At 41.9% G+C, this 12964-nt stretch overlaps 1 protein-coding gene across 1 annotated transcript in view; it reads right to left on the minus strand.

Annotated features, from left to right (window-relative positions):
• The window catches only part of PLCL1 (phospholipase C like 1 (inactive)), a 204245-nt gene that overhangs the window by 40659 nt on the left and 150622 nt on the right, over positions 1-12964 (minus strand). The window contains 2 exon segments of the mRNA XM_042784101.1: positions 790-3105; positions 3107-3262. Coding sequence (XP_042640035.1) covers positions 790-3105; positions 3107-3262 — 2472 coding nt within the window.

Genomic DNA, 12964 nt, shown 5'->3' on the forward strand with positions numbered 1-12964 from the left:
AGAGTCGTCCCTGCTGCGGAGGAGAGCACTGGGCAGGCTGGTTCTTGTCTGGCCTCACCGCCACTTCACCTCCTGCCGATCACGAAGGTCTGACCCAAGCAGTTGTGCTGGTGCCATGCACCTGGGCCCCGACAGCCCCATCCCCTCAGAGCAGCACGGGCAAGTGGACACCGTGCCAGAAGACCCTCTGAGCCAAGACGTGGCACCGGTGTCTGTGCTGGCGCTCAGCCACCCGAGCCAACTCAGCTCTTTAGCAGGGAGGAAACTGCATCCAAGTGGCATTCAGTGTCTATGTTAAACATCTGCAGCCCTTGGGCAAACAGTAGAAACACACACTCAGGGAAACGTGCTGCTCTTTGCACAGTGGGTTTCTCTGGTGTAGACAAGACCTCAATGACAAAGCCACTGACTGTTTCTTATACTCACCCAGACAAAGAAAATTAAGAGCGTAACCCTCACTCAGCAAAACAAAAGCTTGCTGATTTTTTCCAGGACCAGCAAGGAAGTTTTTGAGATCTGAGGCCTGGGGACACAAATGTACCTTCAGTTCTGCTGTGTTTGGAAAGGGGATACTGATTTTTAAAACACTTTTGCCTACTCCCACATTTGCTTGTTAGTTAGCGCCTGTTATTATCAGCCTTCCAATGTTCAGTTAAAAGCTGAGAGCAGCTGTGGGTCTGAAGCTTCACCAGCTTCCACCAGCTTCAGAAATTTTGCCCTACCAGAAGCTCACAGTAGGACCTTCGCTTCCACATTCAGGACACAATACACATGGCCAAAGTGTCATACCTGCATATTTTCTCTCATGTCAGTAGCCTCTCGTAGTGGATGCACTGCCAGCTTAAAGATGTCATCAATAGTCTTGAGACCGGTGTTCCTCAGCATGGTGTACTCCCTTGCTTTCTTTCCTATCCTCACCGAGAGGCTGCGCTTTTGGGCCTTCCCGCCTCCACTTCGGTTGGTTATTGCAATGTGAACAAAGAGAGTAACGTGCTCCATGATGTCACCAACAAAAGACCGCAGCGGTATGTGCCTGTATCCGGGCTGTAAGCACTCCAGAGGGATGGTGTACTGCCCTATGAACTCATCCCCAATGTAGTCATCATCCAAAACAACAAAACGGATCATGGCCAGCTCTGGTAGATTGATCTGGAACTCAAAGCTTTCATCAAAAATGGGGTTATCGCTGTTTTGCTGAACAGTTTTAGTTCTTTGTTCGGTGCAGTCTGCAGGAATCCCATGTATTTCTATGCAGACATAGGGGTCTATGACATCCCCTTTTGCACATGCACCCTTAGGCTTTGGAAAGTTCTGACCACTGATTATTTTGACATGTAGGACTTGGGGAGAGACGCCTGGAACAATGCCCTTGGTATTTGCGCTGAAGTAAGACACTTCGTCACGCATCACTGAAGGCCTGAGAACATACCCACATCCTCCGTTCTGTAGAAACCAGCCAGTGTGTAGGTCCATCATGGGCCCTGGGGTCTGATAGTTCATTGCCACTATCTGGCAACCACAATTCCAAAAATCTTGAGGATTTAAGTTACTGGAGTCTATCCTCATAGCACTTGGGTACACCCTGGATAGAAATTTTTTGTTGTAGTTGACAAAATCTTCAGGGTATTCATTTGCAATTCGACTGGCTTCTGCCTCACTGAAGGAGCACATTTCCCAGTAATTTTGAGCTTTCATAGATGTCTCAAAGTCTTTGTATTGGACAGATTTGCATAGGGACACCAAGTCGGACAATTCCCTGCAGAGCCAGATCAGCTTCGGTTCCCTTGAGAAGTCCTCTGACAGCCTCCGGGATATTTCAGCCTCTTCATCTTCATCTGTGACTTCTCCTTCTAATATATCCTGGTCACAGGGAAGCTTCTTCCCCTTCACAATGATCTTCATTTTCAGTTTCTCAGGTGATGGGAGGTAGACTTCTGAGGATAAAGGTGCCTCTGTGTATAGTTTGTTTCCAAAGATTCTTTTCATGTGTTGTACCACTACCTTCTGCTGTTGTACTGAGCAGTGGTTCCCCAAGCAGAGAATAAGGGGGTATTCTGAAGCAAAGAAGGCCAATTTGTTTATCACCTCAATAACATTTCGAAAGGCAAGTGGCGATGTCATGTTGTTACGGTTACAAATAATGGGTTCGTTATCTGGGCCATCACAGACATCTAGTTCAATACTCCGACAACTCATCTTCAAAGCTCTGACGTAACCATTGATATCAGCTGGTCCTCTGAGCTGGTCTTCTATTAGATATGTATTGTGGGATGCATTGATGTAGTAATGTGACAAAGGCTGTGTCATGTCTTGGACAATTTTTCTGTGCTCTGGGTCAAAAATATCACATTCTGGGGACAATAAGTATTGAGTAAATCCATCAATTGCAAGAAAACCTTTCAATCGCCCTTCTTGAGAAAGCTCATACCTGCGTATAATATCTAGACACATTTCTTCTGTTATGTGACTCACTCCTTGCTCAGCCTCCAAAAACAGCATGAGGTCATTGGCATCTAGATACTCTTTGTTTTTAGATATCTGCACAAGTAAGAAATAAACCTCAGGTCTTGTGCAAAGTTCACTGAATGCTTCACAAAACTCCTCTTTCGTTACTCGTGTTGTCAATTTCTCTTTGCTCTTCTGGATTTCCTTAAATTTTAATCTAATCTTTGATTCCTTTAAGGTGGGGTTAAGCTTCTTTATTAGCTCCACAGATGTATCTTCTAACATTATGCCATTACCATCAACATCTGCTGCTTCGAACACAGTTTTTAGCCAGGCAAACCGTGGGGTATCATGGCTGCTTTCCATGAAATCCAGTGGTTGTTTGCTACGAGAAACCAAGTACCTTAACCCTGATACCCAAATATTGGCCACATCAGCTGAATTGGCAACCAAGTCAAGGGACTCATAGTTCTCACCATGAATTACCGACAGAGCACAGTCCTCAGAAATCTGGTCTGCAAGTCCATTATTCCTGAATGTTTCTGTGTTCTTCCCTAGTCTGATTTCTTTTATAGCAGAAATATCAAGTTTAGCTTTCTCAAGGTCCTTCTTGGAAGGCTCCCAGCGGAGAGCCTGCAGGTCAGGATCCAGAGTAAAAAAAACGGTTATAAATCCGGGAATTTGGACGAACTTTCTTCAATTCACACCCAGCCTGCATAAAGCTGATACAGTCGCTGGCGCTGCTTATTTTCTTCTCTGATGGCATGCTGCTGAAGGACACTGTTTTCTTTCTTCCACATTTTTGGTTTGAAGGATCCTGTGGAATACATTAAAAAAAAAAGAACAAGTAAGTTTTCTTTGGCCATTCCACAAGTGCATAAATAATAGAGAAGATATGTTTACGTAAAGATAATTCATGTTCTTCTGGACCTCAAAACACAACATGTTATCCCTTCCCACAATTCAGTTCCCTACTGAGCTATAAAATATACTGAGCTATACAGTGACTTGATTGATTGCAGCATTAGAGATACCAAGTTTTCATGAGTGACATTTGCAGCTATTAAACTGTCTTTCAGATCTCAGCAACTTGCTACAGCTAAGAGGAAGTGGTATCCAACTGTGTCCCATACATTTTCAAAACAGACATACATGGGAAGAGAGGTTTCATGGAAAGCTCCAGCACCTGGTTAAGGTGTGCATAACCAGAAGTGGGGTGGATTGACCAGGATTTAAGAGATATCATGAATAAAGGAGGAACTTTGCGAGATAAAGCATGAAAGAAGGGTCTCAGCCTATGTGGGAGGAGAAGGGGAAGAAGTCTCCAAAGCAGAGCTGGGAGGAGAGCCTGGGATGGCTCAGCATGCCTGTGGGACACATGTGATAGCTTCGTGCCCGGCGGATGAGTGTCCTACCTCAGTTCTGCCTCTTTTCTGCAACCTTGGACACCTCGAGCAAAGCTAAACCAAAACCAAACAACAGTCATGAGTCAGACCCCTGAAATACACACCCAGGAGAGCCTGGACCTTCTTGTTGGTATGTTTTAGTGTCCTTTAGCAAAGGATGTTTTCACTAGGCTGAGAAGCCCATCTCTGCTGTGTGCACAACTGCCCAGCTCTCATGGCTGTTCTTGTGGGAGCCTCACGTACCCTTCTGCTCAGCCCCAACCTACTTCACGCTCTCTTGTCTCCCCATTTGCTTTGAAAAGTAGCTATTCTGGTCATTTCTGTGTACCAGAACCACAAAGTGCTGTGGGAAAATGGACACCCAGGCAAGAAAACCCAAAGCCTTTTTCTTTAGGGCATATATTCTAACTCTTCTTGAGAAAATATTTACCAGACACATGTGACTGTCTTTTCAGTATCAACTACCTTCTTACTACTGGATGTAAACCCAGCTGCCTGCAAAGCTTTCTGTAATTTTAGTGCAGCAACTAAATTTAAATCATTTCCCACATATTATCAATTCAAAACATTTCATAATAATTATAAATTTCAAATCATTCTTTTTTCTCCACATGATTTCCATCTACTCCATTAGTATATTAACTATCCAACAGCTACCAAAAATATTTTTAAAACATATTTCAAGGCTGTAATTAATAGCGAAACATTTGTTAAAATTGCTTTCCCTCCTATTTCCCTAGTCACCAAAATACTTTCCCAGTTCTCTGCCTCCTGCTGTTGAAGGGACATTTGCTGCCTGGATACTGAGTAGAAGAGGAGTCCCAAGGTGAGGAAATGATGCTGGGTACAGGCACACAGACCTCCACCCCACTGCTCTCAGGCCCAGCCAGGAGATGTGCACCAGGGACCAGCTTCCTGACATCCCCAGGACACTTGCTTTGAGACACCAAAATCCCTGACTCCCGAACTCTTTGCAGCCTGGACTACCCCTTCAATACCCTGGGAGCTGGTGCCCTGCAGCTCCCATTTATCTGCTGTGTCATTCACCCTTCCTCAAGTCACACTCCCCTGCAAATCCTAAATGCAACCCCTGCTCTAGCAGTGCCCTCCATCCACCCATCTCTGTCCTTCTGCTGCTCTGTGCCCGAGCAGGACCCTGTGTAGCTCTCCCAGGCACAGAGCATCTGTTTTGGTGCTTGTAAGAACATCTCCACTCATTGTTTGCATGTTTGTGTAGATGCTTTCAGCAAATTAGTCAGTATAAATGTTTCTACAAAATTGCTATTGTCACTCAATAGCATCTGAAATATTTCCAAAACCCCCGTCCCCCCAATAACTGGATTTAAAGGCATGGGATCTGCTGGGAACAAAATCAAAAACGTTCAACTTCTTATGCTCAAGATTTCTCATTAAAATGATACAGCGACTTGTACTGACAAGAATAATTACTGTAACCATTTATTGTAGTACTTTTATGAGAATCGGTCTTAAGAAAATAGGAAGTCAATGAAGCAAGTGCCTCTGGTCAGCTACTTTTTTAATTACAGTTTTCTCCTAAAATACTCTGTTCCTGCATTAACATACTGCATTTTAATACACAGCTATGGTCATGAAAATCTTCAAGCAGTAGATGCTAATGAATACAAATGAATATAGTTGATTACTCTGCAGGTTCTAGAAGAGCCTTTTCTTTCTTATTTCTTTAGGTTTACAGGAGCAATATTTAGATTTAAGATTGATGATTTATTAAGATTATTTTTCTCATATAGGAAGATGTATTAATGGCCTTTGAATCTGCAGTGATTCATTTGCTGATGGAGAATGGTTCCTTAGAGCCAGATCTGGAAAATTCATCAGAGCAGCATAACTGATTTAGCTGCAGGTCTGCCATTTTGTCTTTGCTAGAGAGGCGGGAATTGTTATGTGAGTAATTTTCTTCTGCAGAAAAATAAAAGCCATTTATTTTTAGTTCTAAGATAGCCGTGCTTTTTGATGAAAATAAGTCACGGAATTAATTGGTTACTTTTCAGGTAAAAAAACCTAAATGGTCTCCTGGACAATCGATAAAATTTGCCTTTTAAAATTCAGTCGTAACATCTCAGGGATTTTGGAGGGAATTAGATTATCCTCTGTGTCCTCTTCCCCTGCTTTTATTTTTGATGGATACTTTTGATTTCGTATTTGGTGATATGTAAAGAACATCAGACTTGTACAACAGCAGTTCTTTATCTCTGAGTAGGACTTCCCCATATCTTTTAATCAGTTGAATAGAATTCAGGTCTAATCCACTGACTAATTGCCTAAAATTAACAAGATTTGAGTATTATTGACATTGATAGGGTTATTTTAACTGATACTAGCAATCTCCCCAATCTACTGTGTAATATACACAAACCCTGCAAAACTGCAATTGCTAACTGAGCTTATTACTGCATCAGCTATTCCAGTCTTGGTCTCTACAGAATAGCAGTCTGTATACTCAGTCTTTCAAAGCGAGAGCTGCTAATTTAAATTTAATGTGACACTTTTCATTCATAACTATCAAGAAGTTATTTATTCTAATATATATGTATTTATTCTAATATATATATAGTAGTTTTTAATTCTAATATTGCAAAAACTCAAAATGTGTTTCTGTAAGCTCAAATGCTGCCTTCTCAGCCTGACAAGCCAGGCACTCACCTTTGCTTTACCACATTCACACTCCTTGAACAAGCATCTCCAGAACCGGACACCACGGTTTAGACAGGCCACACACCTCTAGGCCCAGGGGATCACCCTGGGGAGCATAGGAGCACTTTCTTCAAGAAGTGTCTTCCTTCCACTGGGTTCCACTCACATCAGAGCCTGGATAAGGTGATTTAAGTATAACTTGCCTCCTCACTGATCTTATGCTGAGCTTAGTTCAACTGATCCTACAGACTTACGATGCTAATTTTAGTTTAGCTATTGTCCTTCTTTAAGACTCTACCTTAATCCAATTTTGACACACTGGTCTTCTAAGACAAGACATATATACTACTAATACTTCTGTCCTGCAGTGTATCCAGTGGCTGAATTCCTGCTCTGTTTTACCTTTCACTGGATACTAAGAACAGGAGCAAGTACAGCCAACTGACAAACTAAAAGCTGCCAACAACTATGTGAATAAATAGCAAACCTCCTCTCTTGTGCTACCTGCCAAAAATGTTCACACTGCAAATTATCAAAAAAACTCTCTGCAGTATTCACCCACACAAGAGCACTTGTTCCGCTTCATTAACCAAAGCAATCAGAAAGTACAATAAGATGTACCCCTGAATCTTGCAGTTGAAAAGTCTATCTTTCTCCAAGATGCTAAGTCCATCAAAATTGATCTTACCACACAGTAACTGGCCTAGGACTGCCCTTTATCCTCAGTCACTTCTACTGATGGCACTGAATTTATTGTGGCAATGAAAGAAGGAAAGTATGATGTTTGCAAAAAAAAAAAAAAAAAAATCTACATCAGCGTGAAAACAATCAACTAACTTGTCGATTTTTCCACCCTAAGGCCTTCTCTACCAGAGATAACCTAGCTCTTCACAATATGCTGCTACCAGAAACAAACACAACCAGTTTGCATGCAATGTACACATACAAAAAAGAAAATCCCTACTTATATGGGAAACCTTGTGCTTTCCAACGCAAGATACTACTTTTCAAAGTGAAGCATACTATGGTTTCCTTCAGTTCTTGGGACACCCTATAAGGTGACTGAACTGGCTGACTCCATCTCCTGCTCCTGAGCCTGCATAATATCTATTATGCAAAAATACCTCAGGACCCCAACCACAAGGCAACTTCAACATGTGCTTAGCTCTCAGCATACACACAGCTGCTCTGAAATCACTTGACACCAAGGAGACATATCTGAGTGCTGGCCTGACTGCATCCTAACGTTTTCTAACTGTTTCTAAAGGAGGGATTCTGAGCTCCAGTCTAAGCACACTCCCAAAATAGGAGAAGCTCTCCTGTTGAACACATCATCCTCGTCAGAGGGACTGCATGTGTAAACAGCGGGATCAGCAAGCCATCAGCAGTTGTGGGAAAACTCCACCCCATTCACCCTGACCTTTGACCACTCAATCTTCCGCTGTTTAAATCAAAGAGCTAACAGAAATAAATATGTAGGATTAAAAAAATATGAATAAACATGCTCTCCACCTCATCCCACCCCCTTTGTCAAAATTATAGGATGTAAATTGTTGATCTAAAGTTAAGAAACGGGGCAGAAATAAGAGCTGTCTAGCAACCCTGCACAGAGAGGTCAAGCTCATTAATTATTATTTGTCCAAAATGAAGTTACCTGAAGGGCCTCTAAAGCACTGACAGTCTTCCAGGATTCTGCTAAGGATGATAAGAAGGGCAAATATCACTTACCCGAAGACACCTAAAGCCCTTAAAGAACTGCAGGGCTTCTGTGAAAGGATGTGAAATTCAGTAATGATGCTGAGAGTTAAACTTGTTAAGTGTGGTTAAGAGCCATTTCCCCCAAAACCAATTCAAATTTTCACCAGTAAATATCACCGTTGCTAAAACAGAAGCTTTATTCCGATCTTTGCCATTCCTCATGAACCTAGCACTAAGAAATCAATAACAGGCAGCTTAGTCTGTCCTCACAAATAGATTGTGATAAACAGTGCATCCTAAAAGCTATCTACTCTGGAAACTCCAGATGATGCACTTAATTGTCCAACTGACTACCTGATTTTTTTTTTTTTTCCCCAAGAGAAACTAATTAGCTCTACAGGGTGAGGATTTTTGGAATGCTTCTAGGTATTTCATTTATACACAGACAGAATTGCAGTCCCTGAAAATCTTAAAGCTTTACAGTACTTGTGGTGGGAAAATGTACCTTTAAACATTAAATAAAGAAGTCAGTGAGTCACTAGTGGCACTTAAAGAACCATGCAGCAGTTGACAAATGATGGTGTAATTTTTCTATAATGAAGTAAGTCAGAGCAGGGAAGGTTTATGTAAACTATCCAAGAGAACACAGAAAGTCAATGTTGGGGCCAAGGCTGCAACCAGATCTCATGCACATGTGAGGCTTAGTCCCTCTGATCAGAGGAGATGCAACTCAAAGCTTGAACCCACAGTACCAGTACATGATTACTACAGATAGCAACAATCATTGGAAACTGGTATTCATTATTAGCACACATTGTCTTCTACGAATCTCAGCCACATTCTGGCCATCCTCAGAGAGCATCCCAGGACTGTCCACTTGGCAGATTTTACTGGTTCTCCTCACAGCCTCTGCTATCACAACAAATAAATGAGCTGAACTCTGTCTAATCTTTCTTGGCGAGTCCTGTAGGATTTAAGTACCAGATATCCACTGTGACAAGTCACAGGACAACAAAGAAAAGGTTACCTACTCAAAATTCATCCAGGCTGACAACTCATGGCACAAAGCAGCTTCCATTGCACAGGGGCTGAACAACCAAACAGCCTCAGCACTGGCGCAGGCAGCCACAGGGATGCTGCCAGTCACACTCAGGCTGACCGCACAGCTCCACAGATTGCAAGAGCAGATGTTAATGCTGTGGGATCGACCTCGGTCGCCTCTTCAAGGCAAAATTCCTGCTAATTCAGGGAGTTGAGCACATGTGGAATAAAGACTGGATTCAAAGTTTAACACATGTGTTCTTACAAGCTGAGATACACACGTAATGGAATAAACAGAAAATATAAGGCAGACCAAAAATACAACATGGACAGATACATGAGAACGCAGTGTCCAACAATTTTCCAAATACCAAAATAGTCATGCCGGCACGTCTGCAAATCCAGCTAGTTGTCACTAACTAGCAGTTTAACTCAAGCTCAAGCTCCAAGCAGAAGTCTAAGCACTATCATTATTGAAGAGAAAGTAATGACTAAGGAATCTCAGACAGATGGAAAAGAAAAGTGTCATGGGGAACAGCAATACCAGCATTTACAGTGGGCTTTTCTCAACTCCCCAGGGTTACCCAGATATCGGGTATGGGTAGTGGACTGTCACAAAGACCTACAATAATGTCTTTACAGTCAGCTTCTCATCAAAAGAGGAGGAAACACCACACCACAAAATGGGCACTTTGAGGGCAGGAAAACAGAGTGAAGACAATAGCTTAACTATTCTGGGATGCTGAATAGTCTCTGCTGAAGAAGTTCAGCAGGAGGCAAGATTATAATGGCTTGTCTGCCTTCCTCTTAAGGACCTGCTTTGCAGAGCTGCTCCCACCACACAAAGTAGGCCACAGCTCCTATCAGCCTACCTCTGCAGAGAAGTAAGCTGTACTGAGCAGTCTGTACCAGAGTCCTAACAGATAGTGCTGTTTCTGACCAGGGAGGAGAGGTAACCAAACCAGACGTCCTTACTAAGTACCCATTTTGAGTATTTGAGCTGATCACCACTCTTACTAGGTGGCACAGCAAGAGTCTCTCAGGTTGGAAGGTCCCAAGTTACTTAGATCAAATAACAGATCAAATCCATGCCTTAAATTCAATCTGGAGACAAGCCAGCACCAAGAGCAACTGGTGGAGTTCAGGCAACATGAACTTCCCTCATTTATACCTACTTAAAACTTCTGCATTAATTTCAGGTTTACAGATGGCAGTGATGGAGCCTTGGCCTGACCAAAACCTGGATCACAGTAGAAAGAGCTACATCAGGAGAAAATAGCCAGATGCTCCACAAAAGGGGCAGATGGGAAGCCATGCTGCATCCACTCTTTACACAGACATGGAGCAAAGGCATTACAAGTGCACAGGGCATGTAACCAGCCTGAACCTGCAGTAGAAAAAAAAACGAAGAAGACTCAAGATCAAGAGCTGGGAAACACCAAAGATCTCATGTCTCAACATCTTCCCAACAGCTCAGAGCACTGTGACCAAGACTCTAAAATATTGACATCAAACACTTTGCAGGCTCACTGAATTACAGCGTTACCCTGACATAAGGGCTGCCATGGCCCCAGGGAATAGAAAAACAAGGACTACAATATCTGCACATCTCAGCACAGAGTTATTATTAATCTCTCTCGCTAGTCAGAGATATGACAGCTCTACAGTGAGTACAGAGGACACTGCCACAATGTCCTTCCAAAACACAGAGACTGGAGCAACTTCCCACTGTCCCCAGTTGAAACAAGATTTAGAAGCTGCTCTTTACGTTAGCACAGGGCTGACCTACACCTACGAGCCAAAGTGGAGATACCTGACCCAGCTCCAGGATCCTCGCCCATGCTCCTGCTAGCAGGGAAGCCACAGCTTGCTGTACATGCTGCTGTGGCCACCCTCCTCATCGTGCCCAAGTCTCAGTGTCAGTGCACAGGCTGCACTCCTTGTGCAGAATAAACTGTGGCAGGAACCCCAGCGATCCACAGGACTCGGAGAACGCCAGTACTCAAACCAGAAAGAACCTACTAGGCTTCAAGCCTTTGAAAGCATAGAAGATGGGCTTTTGATTTTCATATCACCTGAGTGGCTGGGAAAACAGCATCATGCACCATGTCCTGCAAAAATTCAAACATGAACACAACATACTATGCACACACCTTCCTGTGGGCTTTTAAGCTGGGATGATTTTGTTTATTTCTGTATCTTTTGGAAACAACATACACTTTTAAGTATTTTGAAGAAATTAGTTATTCAGACACAGATATTAAATCATAGCAAGACCTCCTCTGCATCCCCTGTTTAGAGCAAAAAAACCAAAAACCCACAACTAAAATTAAGAACATTCACTGAGAGAGAATTGCAAGAACCTGACCTATTGGAACTTGAAGGACTTTTTTTTTTTTTTTTTAATTATTATTATTATTATTTTTATTTTAAAGAGACCTCCATTGTAGAATCCTCCTTAAAACCTGACAGAAGAGGATGACCTGTAGGCAAGCCATCTAAACTTTCTTCAATGAATTCATGGAAAACACTACCTGAGCCAGGTTATGCTGGTTAAAAACACTGTCTCTTAAATGGGAAAGAAAACCAGTTACAATGAAGCAGTACATTATGAACTGAAAATAAGAGAAGTTTTTGGTATGGGTTATAAAGTAAAGTAAGGAAAGTGATGAAATTAGTAAAGGAAGAAAATAGACAAAAGAGGAAATGGCAACCCGCAGAGTTGATTAAAGCAGAAGTGTTTGGTGGCTGGTGGCAGTTACAGTGGAGAAGGTCCAGACAGTTCATCTGAAAAATATCAGGAAGAGGCTGAAACCCACCAGCAGTCCATCACTGAGCAGGAACACCAGTGGTGCGAATAGTAAAAAAGAGCATTTATTCACTAAACAACAACAGGAGGAGAATTTGAGTAGTAACTCAGGAGGAAAAGCCAAATGTGTTTAGAAAGACCTGTCTAAGGAAAAACTTGCCCCACTGGTATTCCCCTTAGTACACCTCTGAATGCTGGATTTGCAGCATATCTGTGAGTGGGTATTTTTCATTGCCAAAATAATGGAAAAACTGAAAAAATATTTTATTAAGGAAAGAATAAAGAGATTATTAGTGTTAACTATTTCCAACATTATGGAAAACACAGCTTGTCAGACTAACTTGGTATCTCTTCTTTTACAAGATTAAAGGTTTAGTTGATACACATAATAAAGTCATTGTAATATACTTAGACTGTAATATATTATGGTTTTTGCAATGAATTTGACTTGGTACTGAATGATATTTTGTGTAAGAAGACATAGGAATAAAAATAAACTCAGAATGGATCAAACACAAGATAAATGATATGTCTAAAACGCAACAGTAAATGTGAAACACTCATCACGTAGATATGTTTCAAATGGGATCCTACAGGGACCCGTTCTTAGCCCAGTGCTATTTAGCATTTTTAGAGTGACCTGGAAGAAAGCATAAAATCAATATATATGGAGTCTGGAGATGATACAAAGCCAAGATTTGAACAGCAATGAATAACAAAGAATATGGGTGATATGGGTGGGTGATCAAAAGTCAAAAGACTGCTTGACAAGCAATGTATTAAAAAAAAAAAAAAAAAAAAAAAAGGCATGTTCCAATACAAACCAAAATATGAGGTCATAAACCTAGAAACCCAAGGGGCAGGCCTTATTTACATGACTCTGATCCAGGAA

The sequence above is a fragment of the Tyto alba genome, unplaced genomic scaffold, assembly GCF_018691265.1.
Source record: "Tyto alba isolate M040663 unplaced genomic scaffold, T.alba_DEE_v4.0 Super-Scaffold_7, whole genome shotgun sequence".
In the NCBI taxonomy this organism is placed as follows: domain Eukaryota; kingdom Metazoa; phylum Chordata; class Aves; order Strigiformes; family Tytonidae; genus Tyto; species Tyto alba.